The sequence below is a fragment of the Malaclemys terrapin genome, chromosome 2 (genome assembly GCF_027887155.1).
Source record: "Malaclemys terrapin pileata isolate rMalTer1 chromosome 2, rMalTer1.hap1, whole genome shotgun sequence".
Classification (NCBI taxonomy): Eukaryota; Metazoa; Chordata; order Testudines; family Emydidae; genus Malaclemys; species Malaclemys terrapin.
Window position 1 is genome coordinate 195,013,548 of NC_071506.1, and position 20,243 is coordinate 195,033,790.

The 20,243-nt window shown below is 41.9% G+C and overlaps 1 protein-coding gene across 3 annotated transcripts in view; it reads right to left on the reverse strand.

Moving 5' to 3' along the window:
* SUGCT (succinyl-CoA:glutarate-CoA transferase) overlaps positions 1 to 20,243 on the reverse strand; it is a 483,356-nt gene that overhangs the window by 381,218 nt on the left and 81,895 nt on the right. For 2 of the 3 annotated variants that reach the window (XM_054019419.1, XM_054019421.1), the window contains exon 9: positions 474 to 569. The exons of the other annotated variant lie outside the window; for it this stretch is intronic. In XM_054019419.1, the coding sequence (XP_053875394.1) occupies positions 474 to 569 (96 nt within the window). The remainder of the gene's footprint in view (positions 1 to 473; positions 570 to 20,243) is intronic. 3 annotated transcript variants of the gene reach the window in all.

A 20,243-nucleotide genomic window follows, 5' to 3' on the forward strand; every position in this document is an offset into this window, starting at 1 on the left:
TCAAAACATACACAAGATAAGAGAAGCTATTAGCAAAGTCAGTGGAAGCTACCTAAATGTTGTGGGACCTTTGGACCACCCGAACCCATTCATATCACTCATACAGAGACACAAGGAAAAGATACTGGCATTCAGTGGTGATAAAGTTTGGTTCAATAATTAGCAAGCAATACAAATCATCTTTTTTTTTTCTTTTAAATAGCTGTACTCAGTGCCTCTCTCAGGTGAAAAACAATCAAGCTTTAAAGTCATACAATTTCAGCAGACACCTTTGATCTTTTTCAGTGTCCTGTTACTAATCTACCACTGATGAAGAAATATGCAAAATCTAAAATGAACAACAAAGCCTTGTTCTAGCCGGATACTGATGCATTACAGAACACTGTCATAGCAAGAGTAAATCATTTCCCAATGCCATATTATACAAAACCACAGATTACAAGCACAAAATACATCCTCTGTTATCTGCTTACCTGATAAGGAACAATACTGCCATGAGCAGTACCCCAACGCTTTGCTTCCATTTTGCAATTAAGGTAATTAGCTGCTATATGGGTAAGACATGCAACCTGCAAGAAGAGGTAAAAGACAAATATTCAGGGAGACATCAATCTTTCCTGGCATTTTCTTTGATTTTTTTTCAGTCTGTCAGACAACTGTCATCTTACTTTCATTCTCATTTCTTATAGATTCCATATAGTATGACTTGTGTGAGTAAGTGCTACTCAATGAACAGGCAAAGTAACCAGTGTCCATTAATTCCAATAAACAACAGTTGGCGCTTCTATAGCACTTCAAAGTAATTTAAAAGCCTGGGCAAACTAAGCATCACACAACCCGGTGAGGTCAGGAAGTATTATCATGACTATTTTACAGCATGATCAACTGAGGCAAAGAAAGCTGCAATGACTTGCCCAAAGCCAGACAGGAAGCAGTGACAGAGCTGGGAATAAAACCCACATTTCCTGACTCTCATTCCTATGCTTAAGTCACAAAACTATTCTTCCCCTATCACTGGATTATCCTTTTCTCTTCCCCAACCTTCTCCTTCTACTATACAGGCTAAGCCACAGAAGATATTTCAGGATTCTACCACTCACCACATGAGCTGTAATATTAATTATGCAGCAAACCTCAATAAATCATTTGCCATCGGATGATGAGGAGATTTATCAAGTTGTTACTCAAAGAGAAAGTTGAAAAATATGGCATGCTAAATTTAGTGACCAGAATCTGAGGGGGTGAATCTGAAAGTAATCTGCACTTTATAAGAGCAAAAGTGTATTTTAGCGGGGAGGGGGGAGAAGGTTAACATCTATGATGTGGTCTTGCCTGAAAATCAGAGGTTCTCTTGCAATTAATGGCAGATTTGCCACTAATTGGAAGAATGCAGGATGTGACTATTAAGTTTGTAACTATATGTCTGCAATCCAAACAATACATTAGAACATTACTTTCATCAAGGTAATGTGAAGGCTATGTAATTTTAGACTAACTTTTTCAAAAAATACTCTTTAAATTACTAATAATGAGTCATTTTAACAGCAACTGTTTACTTTAGACAATAGAGCATAATATTCTTTGGGCCAAATTTTGATTTTCTTCAGATTTCTTCCCCAGATATGTGCAAATTAATACTGTTTTCAAAATGGTTATATATATTTTGAGTCTGTATTCCAATGACAAGGAGCCCTCTGCAACTATGCATACAAATTACAGCTAAGAGAAGAAACAGGAAGGGTGTGTAAAGGGGCTGCAAATGGATTGGTATGGTCTGCACTAAAGCACATAGCCCATGGTATTTACCTCAAGCTCCACCCAATATAATGTTATGCAATACCATGAATTATAGAGTGCCTGGAAGCAAGATGCCACAACTCTCTCCCCAGTTACCCTTCTAGTTGCCTCTTTTCCCACACACCCTGAAAGGACAGTTAGTATTTGTCCTTTTATATTTAAAGAGAAGCAACAGAATGGTGAAATTGCAGCCCAGGCGAGATACACAGCCCTAATTCGCTCATAATGCAGCCCAGCAGAAAACATAGGAAAATATAAACTGGCTGAGTGTTCAGTTACCTGCCAAAAAGCTTTGGTCACTCACATAAATCCAGCTACAAATACAATACAATTCTCTATACATTTTGTAAAAGACTGTGTATTTATTACCCATGTGCTGTCCAGAAAGGATACCATAACTAGATTTCAGCTGCAACATACTACATCTGACTGTGCCCTCAACACGTCTAAAAGGTAAACAAAACCTAGCAGTATTTCAAGAGGGGAGACCCTCTTCCCCACATGGAAAACCTAGGTGATGCACGAATTGACACTGGTGATTCAGTAGGTGGTACTCCTCCCTCTGGTTCACAACTCATGTCCCAACAACATGTGAAGAAACACTGTGTTGTTACAAATGTCTTTTGGATGAGACATAAAACCAATGTTCTGAGGACTTGTGAAAAGTAGGTATTTTAGCCCCCGTGTTCTGGACATTTTCCGATTTCCCTCGCAAAATTCCACCTACAATTGCAAATGATTATGGAATTCTTGCCATATTACTGTCCCAAAGTGTTTTGTTCTGTTATGGTACAAAGTTAGACTTTTGCAGTGTTTCACCCCGAGAGGAGTCTGCATGTCAGTTGTAGGTGAGATGTATAATACAGGCCACGACAATTAAGCTTGCAACCAAGACTTATTTTACACACACATATTTAACTTCTCACAGGACTAATATTTCCCTCTGGAAACTATCTTGTTGAATTCTAGGTAGGACATTCTGGGTTAAATCCTGGCCCTGCTGAAGTCGTTGGGGATTCTGCCTTTGACTTTAATGGGTCCAGGATTTCAATTCCCCACCCCAAATATCAGTTTCATAGAAAAAATATTTTTCAAGTATTGGAAGTTATAAAAGAGAGAGAGAGAGAGAGAGAGTGTGTGTGTGCTTTTAAAAAAATTTACAGTGTCTTCCAATTTTTCCCAGTCTCCCATTAGAGGTTAATAGCAATTGGCTTCTAATATAGTGAATGCCAGTGAAAATGAGGTAAGATCAGAGGCTAAAATAGAGAAAGAACAAGTTAAAAATTACTTAGACAAGTTAGATGTCTTCAAGTCACCAGGACCTGATGAAATGCATCCTAGAATATTCAAGGAGCTGACTGAGGAGATATCTGATCCATTAGCAATTATCTTTGAAAAGTCATGGAAAACAGGAGAGATTCCAAAGGATCGGAAAAGGGTAAACTATAAAAAGGGGAATAAGAACAACCCGGGCAATTACAGATCAGTCAGCTTAACTTCTGTACCTAGAAAGATAATAACTAAGCAATCAATTTGCAAAATAACTAGAAGATAATAAGGTAATAAGTAACAATCAGCATGGATTTGTCAAGAATAAATCATGTCAAACCAATCTAATAGCTTTTTTTGACAGCGTAACAAGCCTTGTGGATAGGAGGGAAGCAGTACAGATGTGGTATACTTGACTTTAATAAGGCTTTTGATACTGTCTTGCATGACCTTCTCATAAACAAACTAGGGAAATACAACCTAGATGGAACTACTATAAGACCGGTGCATAACTGGCTGAAAAACCATTCCTAGAGCCTAGTTATCAGCGGTGCAGTGTTAAGCTGGAAGGGCATAACGAATGGTGTCCCACAGGGATCAGTTCTGGGTCAAGTTCTGTTCAATACCTTCATCAAGGATTTAGATAATGGCATAGAGAGTACACTTATAAAGTCTTTAGATGATACCAAGCTGGGAGGGGTTGCAAGAGCTTTGGAGGATAGGATTAAAATTCAAAATGATCTGAACAAACTGAAGAAATGGTCTGAAGTAAAGAGGATGAAATTCAATAAGGACAAATGCAAAGTACTCCACTTAGAAGGGAACAATCAGTTGCACACATTCAAAATGGGAAATGACTGCCTAGGGAAGAGTACGGCAGAACGGGATCTGGGGGTCAGAGTGGATCACAAGCTAAATATGAGTGTAACACTGTTGCAAAAAAAGCAATCATTCTGGGATGTATTAGCAGGAGTGTTGTAAGCAAGACACAAGAAATAATTCTTCCGCTCTACTCTGCACTGATTAGGACTCAACTGGAATACTGTGTCCAGTTCTGGGTGCCACATTTCGGGAAAGATGTTGACAAACTGAAGAAAGTCTAGAGAAGAGCAATCAAAATAATTAAAGGTCCAGAAAACATGATCTATGAGGAAAGATTGAAAAAATTAGATTTGTTTAGTCTGGAGAAGAGAAGACTGAGAGGGGACATGATAACAGTTTTCAAGTACATAAAGAGTTGTTACAGGCAGGAAGGAGGTAAATTATTCTCATTAACCTCTGAAGATAGGACAAGAAACAATGGTCTTAAATTGCAGCAAGGGCAGTTTAGGTTGGACTTTAGGAAAAACTTCCTAACAATCAGGATAGTTAAGAACTGGAATAATAACCCTTGGGAAGTTGTGGAATCTCCATCACTGGAGATTTTTAAGAGCAGGTTAGGCAAACACTTGTCAAGGATGGTCTAAATCAGTGGTTCTCAAAGCCGGTCCGCCGCTTGTTCAGGGAAAGCTCCTGGCGAGCCGGACCAGTTTGTTTACCTGCCGCGTCCGCAGGTTTGGCCAATCGCGGCTCCCACTGGCCGCGGTTCACCGCTCCAGGCCAATGGGGGCTGCGGGAAAGGCGGCCAGCACATCCCTCGGCCCACACTGCTTCCTGCAGCCCCCATTGGCCTGGAGCGGCAAACTGCAGCCAGTGGGAGCCGAGATCGGCCGAACCTGCGGGCGCGGCAGGTAAATAAACCGGCCCGGCCTGCCAGGGGCTTTCCCTGAACAAGCAGCAGACTGGCTTTGAGAACCACTGGTCTAAATAATACTTAGCCCTGCCATAAAATGTACGGGACTGGACTAGAAGATCTCTCAAGGTCCCTTCCGGACATACAATTCTATGATTCTAACAGATTAATACAACTGTTCTAGCACTAGCAAATTCACACTCACACATGTCCACAGGCACTTGTGCTCACTACAATGGAGAAGAAAAAGAAATCTGAAACACAAGAAGGATTATTGACAATCTTCCTCAGTACTGACTGGATCTCCACCAGCAAAGCTGCTGGGCAAAGACGTTTGTATCAGCAACAACAGGCAACGAGTCCAAGGGGGAGACAGGAACCCTGTGCAGCTTAGTAGAGCCTCAATGCACTTGGAACTAGACGTTGCCCCCACGCCAGCTGAGGCCCCAATTCAGCAAGGTACTTAAGCACATGCATAATTTTTAACACATGAATAAACCCACTTAACTCGATAAACTACTTTTAGGGTTAAAGTTGCACAAATGCCCAAATACTTTGCTGAATAGCGGCTTGAATTACTCGAGATTGGGATTTTCAAATGGGACATATGGGAGTTAGGTGCTCATCTCCCATTGACTTTCAATATGAGTTGGGCACCTAACTCCCCCAGGCCCCTTTGAAAATCCCAGTTGAAAGTTTCATGATTATACAAATAACTCTGGCTTAGAAGAAATCCAATCTAGCTCTTCAATGCTTTATGTTTTATGCAATAAATGTGAAGTGTTTAACTGGGTGAGCTCCTAGCCACTTTGCTACTTCAATCATACATCTTTAATGAATTCATTAGACTTAAAAGCTACTCCTCTCTTAGAATCATAGATAGGTGGGGCTAGAAGGGACCTTGAACGGCCATCAATTCCAGCCTGCCCATGCTGAGGCAGGATCAAGTAAATCCAGACCATCCCTGACAGGTGTCAGGGCCGGCCTTAGGATGGGCCACCCGAGTAACCGCCCAGGGGCGCCATGGTCAAGAGGGCAACAGCGCAGAAGTGCGCACTGCCGGTATGAAGTCAGAAATTGCTCCTGGCTGGCAGGGAAGTGCCACAGGGAGTGGGGGGGTGCCCAGATTTCTGCCTGCTTCCTCCTGACGGAGGAATGGGGGTGGGGAGGGGCGAGCGGCAATGCACAGATACTGCTTGCCCGGCCCCCCCCCAACATTCCTCAGCACCCCCGTAGGGAGCTGGGAAGGAGGGAGCAAGGAGCAACACCAAGCACTCCATGCGTACAGGTCACTTTCCCCACCTGGGCTGTGCTGTGAGGCCAACATCAGGAGCTGCTGCTCTGCTGTCCACCCCATACGCAGCCCAAGTGGGGGAAGTGAGCAGGATGCAGGGAGCCCTGACGTCGCTTCTCACTCCCCACCTCACAGCCCCCTAGGGGTGCGTGGAGGAGCAGCACTGGAGGGGGGAAGCGAGCAGCAATGCCAGCCGCTCCATGCATCCACATCAGTTTTCCCACCTGGGCACAGGCAGGAAGTGCAGGGGTTGGGGCGCAAGGGCCACAGCAGAGGGGTTAAGGGCACAGGGGAGGGGCTAGGGGTACAGGGGGTACAGTGGAGGGATTAGGGCACAGGAGGGGACAGAGGTTAGGGGTGCAGGAGGGGAGTGTGGGAATTCGGGCAAAGGGGGCACAGTGCAGGGGCTGGGCTGAAGGAGGGGATTGCAGGGTTTGGGGAACCTGGGGAGTTTATGGGGGCCAAGGGCAATGGGGGGCGCCGCACCCACAGGGCCTGGGTGCCAAAATACAAGTTTGCCCAGGGTGCCATTTTCACCTACAGCCGGCCCTCTAACCTGTTCTCAAAAGCCTCCAGTGATGGGGATTCCACAACCTCCCCTGGAAACCAATTCCAGAGTTTAACTCGCCTTATAGTTGGAAAGTTTCTCCTAATATCTAATCTTAATCTCCCTTGCAGATTAAGACCATTACTTCCTGGCCTACCTTCAGTGGACAAGGAGAACAACTGGTCCCCATCCTCTTCATAACAGCCCCTAACATATTTGAATATTGTTATCAGTCCCCACCCCATATTCTTCTTTTCTCAAGACTGAACATGCCCATTTTTTTTAAACCTTTCCTCATAGATCAGCCATTCCACCATTTTATGAAGCTGCTATGCTTTGCATGGTCCCCAGGCTATCTGACTTTACTTCATCTCTCTCTCTCTCTCTCCCCACCTTCCATAAGTTAACTCTGACCAACAAGACACACTCACAAAGTCTTTCAGAATATACATTGCTAATATATGATTTATGTAAAGCATATAATTAGGTTGAAACAGTATACCATTTATCTTGTTGATCAAAGTTAAGGCTGTTACTAAGTACATAAAGTGGATTTCCTCATCTATATTATTGTTAGCCAAATGATGAACTGTAAGCGTAATGGAATAATTATTTAAAATTACCTTAACTCTACATTTCAACTTTCAGTTTTATATGTTTTGTATAAACACTATACTACTCTAGTTACCTTTACTGTATGTTGTTGAAGTATTTTGTGTGGAGATTAGATGCTATAGATGCTTCATGCCCCCAGAAGTATCAGTTTGTAAAATGCTCTGCAACCCTTTAGGATGAAAGGATCTTTATATATGTATAAAATTAAGTATTTTTGTTTAGTCTGTACTTAAAGCTGTTTTCTTAAAATACTACAGGCCTGTTTGAATTTTAATAAGGAACAAACCCACAAGAGCAACTTCGGTACCTGTAAACACTAAACCAGATGTAATTCAATGATAAAGTAATCTCTGTATTCATTTGCCTGCACAGACAGATCTACCTACTGTAAATGTATATTATCAAGTGTCTATACACAGACTATTCTTTTTATTTTTTTTAAACTCAGTGAAGGGAACACACACATTTACATTCCTTTGCAAAATTACTAATGATGGTCAAATCATATGTTTACTTTACATACCTACCTAAACCAGAACAAAAAGAGAGCTGCATTAAGGTTTGAAAAACTATATTCAGTCAGAGACAATCAGACAGATGAGGAAACTGGATATTAAATGCCAGAAGGGAAGAGCAGACAGCGAAAAGAGACAGAGTTTCAAAAGATATTTTTTTAAGACAGCACATCAAACAAAATTTATTACGAGTTCACTGACTCAATCAATCATTTATGTGTGAGCTCAATAAGTGGGCAGGAAAAACAGAAAAATGTGATGAGTAAGTAGAAAGATGAAAAAAACAACATTTTCAGTTAGACTGTTTCCTTTCTTATCCTTCCAAAGTAGTGTCTATTTTATTTTCATACATCCTTATCAGGCTTTGATTCATATCCAAGTTAATTTTATTTCCTCTCAGCCTTTGGAGTTGTTGGGGGGAAATGTAGACTGCTTTATAGAAACTTTGATACAAGGTACAAAAATCCATATAATACCTTATAAGTTTTATTAAGGCACTTCCTACTGTGAAACCTGCTTATAGAATACTCAGATTTTAATTTATAGCATTGTAGAACAAAAGCCCTGAATTGTTTCAATGTGTTGCAGTGCGAAAACGCTAGTCACTCTGCTTATGCCTTTACTGTACTGCTCTGTGAAAAAGTATCTTCCTCTCACTTCCTAAAAGGCTACTAAAAAACGTCCAATTAAGGGCCTGATCCTCAGCCAGTGTAAATCAACATAGCTCCATAGCTCCTTGAACCCAAACTAACATACAGACTTGATTTTTCTGGGGAGGGCGGTTTGAAGGAGAGGAAGGAGGAAGGGTTCATTCTTTTTTCTTATCGCTTTTCTGAGTCTCAATTGTGCTTAGTTGTGTAAAAAAAAGATTCCTTCGGTTGGTATATTAAAAAAAAATTTCACTTAGAAGATCCTGAACCCACTTAAGACAATGGGAGTTTTTGCCACTGAATTCAATGAGAGCAGGAGAAGACCTTTAAAATACTGCTTTCATTCCACTGCTTTCATGTACAGTACATCTGCTTAACGCTGTCATATTACTCTAAAGAAGGAATGTATTCTTGCCTATAAGGCTCATTTCTCATAATAAAGATATCCAGTTCGTGTGGACTTATCCACACTGCAAGGCTGATAGATTTTGGCACAGAATTGCCTCCTGCAAACAAGAAATGGTCCCCACCACAGAGGCACTCTTCTCAAGATGGTAAATTCATTAACACTGATTCCTGCCCCAGAATTTGTAGAAAATCTTTGATGAAAATTTTCAACAAAAAAGTGACAAAATGTTGCAAGGGGATGTGTTTTGTTTGTTTGTTTATTTCTTTTGGCTGTTTTTCAACCGCTCTAACAAAAATATAACTGACACTTGTAAGAGGAAATTTTACCTCTCAATCAATCTGGATACCAATAAACCTAGAAGACACTACTGGGAATTCACAAGCCATAATGAAAACTATCCCAAAGTAAATAAAAGGGTTTGAGGCAGGTTGGAGGTGACTGAACGCTGTTGCCACCTAATGACTGCTTGGCAACCTGTGTGAAATCAGTTAGTGGGCTCAGTCCAGTTCTTACTGAAAAGGAGCTTACATCATAAAAAGCACCCTCAAAATTGGCAGCACTGCTAGCTATCTCTGCAGAGATCAAGAGCTTTAGTGGTATGGAGACTGAGCTAGCCTCTCAACCCTGCAGACTGTCCTTCCAGAACATAGCATGGGGAGAACTGGAGGGGCAGGAGAAGGGAAACTTGCAGTGCTGATACCTGTACAGTACCTGTTCTATGCATAAAGGATTTTGGTCTCAAGGGATATCCATTCAGCAGCTTGATAAAACAGAACTCAAAAAATTAATTCAGTCTTGTTGGGATCTTCAAATGAGACTAAGGGAGTTAGGCATTCAACTCCTATTGACAGTCCCATTTAAAAATAGACTGGACAAAGTATTAGAAAATGTGCTATACAGGGAACAAATTTGGCAGGGAAAGTAACTAGGTGACCTAAAAGGTCTTTTTCATCTCTATCTTCTATGAGACAGTACTTAAGTTTGTTTCCAAGAAAAGTTTAAAAAATTTAAATACAAATGTTACAACTGAATACAAAAAATGTATATAGCCAAATACAGATTTCAACTTAAGGCTGTAAAAAAAAGCAACACCTCAAAGAAATGTAAAGTCAGAACTGATCCTCCTTTTATTTATCCAGTTGCATCATCAAATGGAGGGGTCCACTCAGCACCTCATACAGAAGCATGATATGATATGTCCAGGTTGGTCATCAGTCCTAGCTTCTTTTTGAAATCTGAAAGTTACTTAAACCATAACTTTTTGTTACATGAGTATATTATTGTGCTGATTTCTGGTTCCCTGTTTGACATGACTGCTCTGTTTCATGAAATAAATCAGAACTGATTTCTTTCCAATGAGCTCTATCTAAAACTAAGGTAAATTCAATTGTACATGCTTTTTTAAAAATGAAGATTATGGAGCAACAGAGCCATCACTGGATGGCTTAAATAAGTCACTAGTATGCCCTCAATATCCTAAATAATATTTAAAAACCCTACCTTAAAAGAACATTATTAAGGTTGCAAACTCAAGCACTTGAAAGTTAGGAAATGCCAGAACTAAGGTTGCCAGTGCAATCTTAAAGTGGCCACCTTGTGCATAAGTATTATGATTCAGTTTTTAATTACACAATCACATACTATTTTTTCAACAGGATCACTGTCTCATTCAGTGAATGGGTACTTATTCAATATTTCCTTTTATCCATCTCATTCAATATGTGGCCTCAGGCATCCCTGACCACTCCCCTCCCCATCTCTTGCCCTCCATCCCTTCAGCCCTTTCCTTCTATGCTCCTATCTACACATTACCCAGAAACCAGCTCCTGACTCCCCCTCTCCCCCGTACCCCTATTTCCTCTTACCTCCTCCTGTCTCCTTCTGATCCTCCCAAAAGGCACATCCCTGACACCAGCCCAACCCTCCTGCCAAATTTCAAGCCACTGCTCCAAAACAATCAAATAGATATAAGCATTCTTTTTAGAGGGCAAAACAATGTATTTTTCCCTAGCCTCATTCCTGAACACAGCTGAACCATTTTAGCTGAAATTATAAATAAATGAATAAATAAAATTAATTAAAGAATTAATTGTTCAGCCAGTGGCAGACACCTGGCATGGAAAATTTCAGCCAAAACTGTTGAAGACTGGCAAAGCTATAAGCATCTGAAAAAAGGATCTTAAAATGAAAAGTGGTAGGCAGCCTTAATTATCTGTGGTGCTATCAGCTCCACCTACAATGATTTGTTTAAGATTGCTTCTGTTTAAGGTAGAAAAGCCACCAGTACAAATATCAACATTCCTGCCTTCATTTTTATAGTTTTGTCAAATGTTTAACTCTGCACAAGAATTTTTTCTTCTTCAGTTTATATTCAAATAGCTATTTTTCTGTATATAAAAAGTATTTTCTCATCAGAAGATGTTCTTGTCAACAAAATATGAATTAGAACTTTTATGCTGGGTCTTATTTTCTATTCTTTGGACTATTTTTAAAGACAGTTTATTGTGTGCCATTGACAATTTAGAAAATAATGTGGGCTAAATTTTCAAAAAGTGGATTCCATTTCTTTCACATAATCCATCCGTGTGTGCAAACACCTGCACGTATATTTCTAGAGCACTAGCATGAGCACACAGGAGTGCCTGAACTTGACAGTTGAGCACACAGGTAACAGAATCTATTCATGCCAAACTCAGACAAAGAGATTCTGTTCATGAAAATGGTATCGTGTGCAAGCACTGGCGTTAAAGCATGTATTAATAGTAGTATCGCTGGCATTACAGTATTGCCTGAAGGCTCCAGTCAGGGATTAGGGCCCCATTGTACTAGGTGCTGTGCCACACACATCATAAAGACAGACCCTGCCCCAGATCTGACACAGGTTATTTTTCCATGCAAAGTTGCACACACACAAATGGAAACTGTGATAGGGTCCCTTTCAGTTTTGGTCCTCTGTTTAGAAACAATGCCATTTACATTATAAAATATACACTCCGGGTAAAATTTTCAAAAAAGTGCCCAAGTGATTTAGAAGCCTGCATCCTATTGACTGTCTAGGCTTTTTTAGGGCTTGTCTACGCAAACAATGCACGGCAAGCTAGGGTGTAAATCTACTCCTCACTAGCCTGCCGCATGCTAACTGTCCATGTGGACTCTGCTGCTGTATTCTAAAAGTTCCCTAATTTTGATTTTGCTCTGCTCTGAAACAGAAGTAGATCATGGTGTAGACATTCAGACTCGGGCTGGAGCCCAGGCTCCGGGACCCTCCTCTTGGCAGGGTCCCAGAGCTCGGGCACCAGCCCAAGCGTCTACACCACATTTTTACAGCCCAACAGCCGAAGTCCACAAGCTCAAGTCAACTGACCCGGGCCAGCCGTGGGTGTTCAATTGCTGTGCAGATATACCCTAAGACACTTTTGAAAATGGGAGCTAGGCTAGTAAATCACTTAGATGCTTTTGAAAACTTTAACCACTTTACTTTTTAATCCTTGCATTTTTGCATGAAAACAGAATTTTTCTTTCTTTCTTAAGAATTCATCTGCACCTGCTCATTACTCTCACCCTCTCTTTGAGAAGATCATCATACCTTTGCAACATCTTACAGTTCTGCCAGAGGTTTGTGCTTTCAGGTTAGGAATAAGCAGCAGGAACAGAAGAACTCTTAGGTCTCTGTCCTATACAGGGCCGGCTCCAGGCACAAGCCGACCAAGCACGTGCTTAGGGCGGCACCTTTGAAGGGGCGGCCAATGTTGGGGTGGGGAGGGCACTCACGGTGTTTTTGTTTTTTTGTTTGTTCGGCGGGGCGGCACTCGAGGTTTTTTTTTTGGTTTCGTCCAGACAGCGTGGGGAGTGTTTCGGCGGCGGCATGGCGCTGGGGGCCGGGGGGGCTTCGGCGGCCCGGCCTGGCGCTGGGGGGGGAGGGCGGGAGTTTGGGCGGCCCAGCCCAGCGCTCGGGGGGGAGCGGGGGTTTGACCGGCGCGGCGCGGCACTCTGGAGGTTTGGGTGGCCCGGCGCGGCGCTCGGGGCAGGGGTTTGTGCAGCCCGGCGTGCCGCTCAGGGTTTGGGTGGCCCAGCGTGGCACAGCGCTCGGGGTTTGGGCAGCCCGGCCCTGCCCGGCGCTTCAGGGTGGGGGGGGTTGGGCGGCGGGGCAGCGCTCTTCTTTTTTGGCTAGGGAGGCAAAAAAGTTAGAGCTGGCCCTGGTCCTATAAACGGCTATGCACCTCTGGCAAGATGTGGAGCGTATAAGGGTTGGGGTAGTGGGGTGCTAGAATTTTTCCCATCATTGCTGTCACAGCTGCTTCTCCACTGGCCATGGCAAGCGTGTGTGTAGTTATTCATGGAGGCTTCTGATGGCCATCAGTCTCTTAAGTACTACATCATTCAGACCAGGTCAGAGTATGTCTACACAGCACAGTGTTTAAAATGCTGGTAGCTGCCTGGGGCCTTGACTACAGGAGGACTCCCACTGTTGCTTCCACCAGATGAGCTGGATGTTCTAGCAACAGTAGGAATTTTTAGGGAAAATATCCTAATGTAGCCAATGCCATTAACACTGGTCGGAACTGGTGGTGTTCAGCATCCATATAATCATCCTCTTCAGAAATAAATGTCCTATTTGGAAACAATAATCCCTAGCAATAAAAAGCAAAGTTAGAAACCACTCGGACACTATGGTCATCTGATGACCAGATTTGTTCTGGAAGTGGAAATGGAAATGGACTGTGTTTACTGTCAGATCTTAAAGGGGATCTTCCAATTAAAATATTGGCAATATATCAGTAATATGGGACATCAGTCTTTAAAAGAAAGGGGTCGTGCTATATTAAAGGTTTTTTAAAATAATTAAATTAGCATACACAGCAATGTACAAGTATATGGGTGTAGAAAGTTTACACATTTTAGTGAGTTTCGGGTTGAACTGATAAGCAGCTATTTTTAGCAACGAAGAAAAAAGTGTTAAATGAGTTGTATGAATCCATTACAGCCGGACTGATGAAAAAATGCTACTACAGCATTTACACTTCTAAAATAATATTTACTAACGCTATTGGTGCTCTCATCTCATAGGGCAGCACAGAAAATGTTCAGCAAAACACACAACATTTTTAGCAAAATTACCTCCAAGGTGAGTGGTAACAAAATAGGTGATGAGTAGAAATCTACAGAATCCATAACCCTGATATTTTTGATACATACAGCATCTTTTGCAGCTTCCCTTTGCAAAGGGGTGTGTTTGATGATATGATGGGACTTGTCCATAAATAAATGATAAATTTAACAGTAATAAGTCACCAGAACCAGATGGTATTCACTCCAGAGTTCTGAAGGAACTCAAACATGAAATTGTAGAACTACTGTGGTATGATCTGGAAAAAGGCATAAACTGTGAGGAGGCAAAGTTTGCAGAAAGATTGTTAACTCCTAATACTATGAAGAGTTGCAAAGAGACCTCACTAAACCAGATGCCTGGACAACAAAATGGCAGATGAAGTTCAATGCTGATAAGTGCAAAGTAATGCACATTGGAAAAAGTTATCCCAACTATATATATAAAATGATGGGTTCTAAATTAGCTGTTATAATTTAAGAAAGAGATCTTGAAATCATCGTGGATAGTTCTCTGAAACATCTGATCAATGTGCAATGGCAGTCAAAAAAAGCTAAACAGAAAGTTAGGAACCATTAGAAAAAGGAATAGATAATAAGACAGAAAATATCATGAAGCCACTATATAATTTCATGATACGTCCACACATTGAATACTGTGTACAGTTCTGGTCTCTCCACCTCAGAAAAGATATATACACAGAAGGACAACAAAAATGATTGGGGTATGGAACAGCTTCCATATGAGGAGAGAAAAGACTGGGACTGTTCAGCTTAGAAAAGAAATGACTAAGGGGAGATATAATAGAGATCTATAAAATCATGAATGGTGTGGAGAAAGTGAATAGGAAAGTGTTATATATCCCTTCACATAACACAAGAACCAGGGGTCACCCAATGAAATTAACAGGCAGCAGGTTTAAAACAAACAACAGGAAGTATTTTTTCACACAGTGCACAGTTAACCTGTGGGACTCATTGCCAGGGGATGTTGTAAAGGCCAAAAGTATAACTTGGTTCAAAAATAAATTAGATAAGTTCATGGAGGACAGGTCCATCAACGGCTATTAGTCAAGATGGTCAGGAATGCAACCCCACATTCTGGGCGCCCTAAACCTCTGACTGACAGAAACTGGGACTGGACAACAGGGGATTCAGCCCTCACTAATTGTCCTGTTCTGTTCATTCCCTCTAAACCAGGGATTGGCAACCTTTGGCACGCGGCCTGCCAGGGTAAGCACCCTGGCGGGCCGGACCAGTTTACCTGCCACGTCCGCAGGTTCGGCCAATCGCGGCTCCCACTGGCTGCGGTTCGCCGTTCCAGGCATATAGGGACTGTGGGAAGCGGCGCGGGCCAAAGGATGTGCTGGCTGCCACTTCCCACCGCCTCCATTGGCCTGGAGCGGCGAACCGCAGCCAGTGGGAGCTGCGATTGGCCGAACCTGCGGACGTGGCAGGCCAAAGGTTGCCTATCCCTGCTCTAAACAAAGAATCTGTCACTAACCACTGTTGGAAGACAGAATGCTGGGCTAGATGGACCAGTGGTCTGACCCAGTATGGCCATTCCTATATTCTTATTTATGATCTTGTAACTTAAAATATCCATTTACTATAGCAAAACGAGTTTACAGAGATTAAGAAAATGTGCAATCAGAATTTCTACACAACAAGTGGTTATATCTACCCAGGAGCTTTGTTGTTCAGTGAAGGCAAAGAGTTTTTCTGATAGCAGAGAGAACTGAACTTCATCAAACAGCAAAGGGTCATTTTATTTTACTAGTAATATCTTCTTAGGTAAATCTTACAAAAAGCACTTTTAGGAGAAAGGCCTACTTTCAACTGCTTTGGCATAGGCTGCAGTAACACAAACTCCTGGTTCGTATACCAGAACAAAAGCGAGATAAAGAGAGTAAGAGACAGTCCTGCATGGTGTTATCTCAATGGAAGAACACTGAAGTAGTTGTAAGGCTAAAAAGACTTTGGAAATAGCCCATTAAGCTCTTTGGTGCTAATGCACTCTGGGAATGACATACGAAACAAACCTCTGCAGGTGAGTGACATGTTTGAAATGGCACACACTTTAACAGTGCTAGATTACATCTGTGTCTCTGTAACATTAATGAGCACCCACCGTTCATTCATCCATTGTGCCTTCTTTGAACTCTTTATGTTGTCTTCAGTATAAATGGGGGTTCCTCTATTGAGGTGTCAAAGTGTACAGCTCAAAAGAAAAATGTGGTCCAAAGTTCTGTTTGATTTGGGAAATAAATGGGTTTGTATTAACCATCTGGATGCCTGGAGTCAAGATATGGCATTTCTTGCTGGTGATTCATTTTGCATTTCTAGCTTGCCCCAAAATTTCTTGACTCTCAGCACTGGAAAATGAATGAATCCAAAATATAATTGATTTTGACTCTAAAGTTAAAAGACTTTTGACAAATGATTTTTAATTAACTAAGGAAGAATTTGAATGAATACAAAATACAGGTGTATGGTTCTCTACATAATAATGATTTTCTTAGATAGATCCAGAACTGAGTTACAGGTGAAGTTATTCAACAAGAAATAGACTGATACACAATTGTAGTCTAGTTTTAAGAGGAGTCTAATTTGGTTAATAATCTTTCAAAAACTTTAGGCTCTTTTATGATAAACTGCAACCTACACTTTAGTCTTCTTTTTGTACGTACATTTGATTTTGTTTTTAACCATCTAACACATTCTGATCATTGTTATTTATACAGTATTGTACTTTAACTGAATTTGTACCAAACTGCAGGTCTGTGAGGCATTTATAATTTAACTGCTGTGCTGGAAACAATGCAATACAAAATAATACAAACACAGAGTGGCATATGGTCACTATGTAATTACTTCATCAGATCAAAGTAATCAGAACATGATGTTTCAGCATCATATTCTTCCTTCACCCCTCTTGAAATTACTCCTATGGGACACATTCTAATCAGAGCAACATTGATCTACTATAATAGTCACTGTTCCAGTCCTGCCAGCATTCCATCAGCATCTCCAATAGGACAAGCTTGTGGGGGTTATTAGACCTCCAGAACTTCAGCACCACACAGAATTCAGTTCTTTTACTCACTTACTGTAACTTGACCTTGGCACCTTCCTCCATCACGTTATAGTCTGTTCTCTCATTGTTTATATAAATTACTATGTCATACAGAGGACCTATAGGCCTTCTTCAACGCTCATTCTTCCAGTCAATGGAAAGATTCCCATTGACCTCATGGAGTTTGGATCAGGAGAGCACTAAAAATTTGTTTATTGCCCTGTTGGTTACTCATACTTTTTCATTTTTTCACTTCTTTACATCTGTTAGCCTGAACTCTTACTTTCCAGTTTTGGGTTGTACTTTTTCTTCTAATCCATAAAGTGATTCTGATATATTGTACATTGGTAACAAACCATAGTAAAACTTTCAGTTTCATATCCAGAGTCATGTCCATAATTCAAAGACCATAATAAACTCACTGTATTGACTGGAACTAATGTCTATCTTCATCGTCAAGCTCTCTCCTTTCCCTGCTCTAGCCTATTGCTATGTTTTAATATGTTTCCTATACTTTTTAGAAAAGATGGGTTTCTCCTTCACTCCTTTCCCTAGCTAATAAATCTTCTTCAACTATCATTAGTACAACTCGTGAACCCATTCAATCCAAGGCCTAGATGGAGCATAATCTACCAATGACTTTATGCATTACTAATGATTCAAAATAGCAGAAACGACGTAATCTCTGAGGCCAAACTCAGCTTTTCTTTCAAACACATTAATATTGCTCTTTCAAAAATCTGTATAGCTCAGGGATGGGCAAACTACAGTCTGGGGGCTGCATCCGGCCCTCCAGACATTTTAATCCGGCCCTCGAGCTCCCGCTGGGGAGCGGGGTCCGGGGCTTGCCCCACTCCACGCGGCTCCCAGAATCAGTGGCATGTTTTCCCTCCAGCTCCTACGCGTAGAGGGAGCCAAAGGGCTCTGCACACTGCCCCAGCACCAAGCGCCACCCCCACAGCTCCCATTGGCCGGGAACTGCAGCCAATGGGAGCTGCAGGGCCAGCGCCTGCAGACAGGGCAGCGCGCAAAGCCTCCTGGCTGCGCCACTGATTAGGAGCCGTAGGGGGGACATGCCGCTGCTTCTGGGAGCTGCTTGAGGCAAGCACAGTTCAGAGCCTGCACCCGGACCCCGTCTCACACCCCAACCCCTGCCCCAGCCCTGATCCCCCTCCCACCCTCCAAACCCCTCAGTCCCAGCCCAGAGCACCCCCTGAACCCTCATCCCCACCCCAGAGCCCACACCCCCAACCAGTGCCCTCACCCCCCGACCCCAGCCCGGAGCCCCCTCCTGCACCCTGAACTCCTCATTTCTGGCCTCACCCCAGAGCCCGCAGACCCCTGCTGGAGGCCTTACCCCCTCCTGCACCCCAACCCACAATTTCATGAGCATTACTGCCCCTCCATACAATTTCCATACCCAGATGTGGCCCTCAGTCCAAAAAGCTTGCCCACCCCTGGTATAGCTCAAGCAGCAGCATACCGTGCCAAATTCTGCTGTCTCTTATGCTGATAAACTCAATGGAATGATTCAAAAGTTATACCCTTGTAACAAAGAGTAGTATTTGACCCATATTTTTGAGAACAATTAAAAGTAACTTAGCATTCATTTTTGCTACCTCGAAGATACATAGTGAAAGAGAAAACACATTTCTCTATGTAGTGTGTGCACTACACTTTTTTAATCATGTGCAAAAGACAGAGGGAGAATTTAGTGGTTTGGAAAGCTGGTGCTAAATAGCCTTGGAGACAAACTTCCTTGTTCATCCACAGGCTAGATAAAACACGGATAACTGTATAAGATTCCTATATCCTGCCCTACCAATGTGCCTCAACTCTCAGCAGCAGTAACCACCTATAGATAGGATAGGTTCACCCTCTATGTCCATTCAAACCATGATCTCTCCAATTAACACACTGTCATAACTATAAAGAGAAGGATAACAGCCCTCCTGCGTACAATACTATAAAATCCCTCCTGGCCAGAAACTCCAAAATCCTTTTACCTGTAAAGGGTTAAGAAGCTCAGGTAACCTGGTGGACACCTGACCCAAAGGACCAATAAGGGGACATGATACTTTCAAATCTTGGTGGGGGGAAGGCTTTTGTTTGTGCTCTTTGTTTTGGGGGTTGTTCGCTCTTGGGACTAAGAGGGACCAGACATCAAGCCATGCTCTCCAAATCTTTCTGAACAAGTCTCTCATATTTCAAACTTGTAAGTAAACAGCCAGGCAAGGCATGTTAGTTTTTATCTTTGTTTTCTCAACTTGTAAATGTACCTTTTTGCTAGAGTGTTTATCTCTGTTTGCTGTAACTTTGAACCTAAGGCTACAGGGGAGTCCTCTGGGCTCTTTAAGTTTGATTACCCTGTAAAGTTATTTCCCATCCTGATTTTACAGAGATGATTTTTACCTTTTTCTTTAATTAAAAGCCTTCTTTTTAAGAACCTGATTAATTTTTCCTTGTTTTAAGATCCAAGGGGGTTGGATCTGTATTCACCAGGGAATTGGTGAAGAGTCTCTCAAGGCTACCCAGGGAAGGGAATTAGCACTTTGGGAGTGATGGCAGCAGACCAGATCTAAGCTGGTAGTTAAGCTTAGAAGTTTCATGCAGGCCCCCACATTTGTACCCTAAAGTTCAGCATGGGGAAGGAGCCTTGACATACACAGACAACACAACATGGCCTAGCAGAGAGGAAGCATTGCCTAGGAGTTATAGCAGTAAGCAGAGAGTCAGGGGACCTGGATTTCATTCTTAATTCTGCCACTGATATACATCATGTGACCTGGGGCAAATCACAAACTTTCTGTGTCTCAGTTTCCCTATTTGTAAAATGGGGATGAGGCTTACAACTTTTGTTAAGTGCTTGGAGATAACAGAATGAAAGGTACTATTCAAACACAAAAGTATTATCATCATCAGTGTATGGTTATGGTTTGTGTGATACCTGAAGACCTGAACTGAGACCACTATATCATCTCACAAAGACAACCATTAGACACTATCAATGTGGGCTGGATTTGAACTGGACACCTAAAAGGCAAAAGTTTCTAAAGCTCACAGCTAATCCCATAAGCTATCCTGCAATTTAAAACACATTTACCAATAAAGATATGAATGAAGAAAACAATGTCTTCTAATTTGCTAGATTTTTCTAGAGTCATTTAACAATTATGAGAATATATTGTGTATCTTTATAACAAATATAAACGGAAACTCAGTAATTAGAAGCA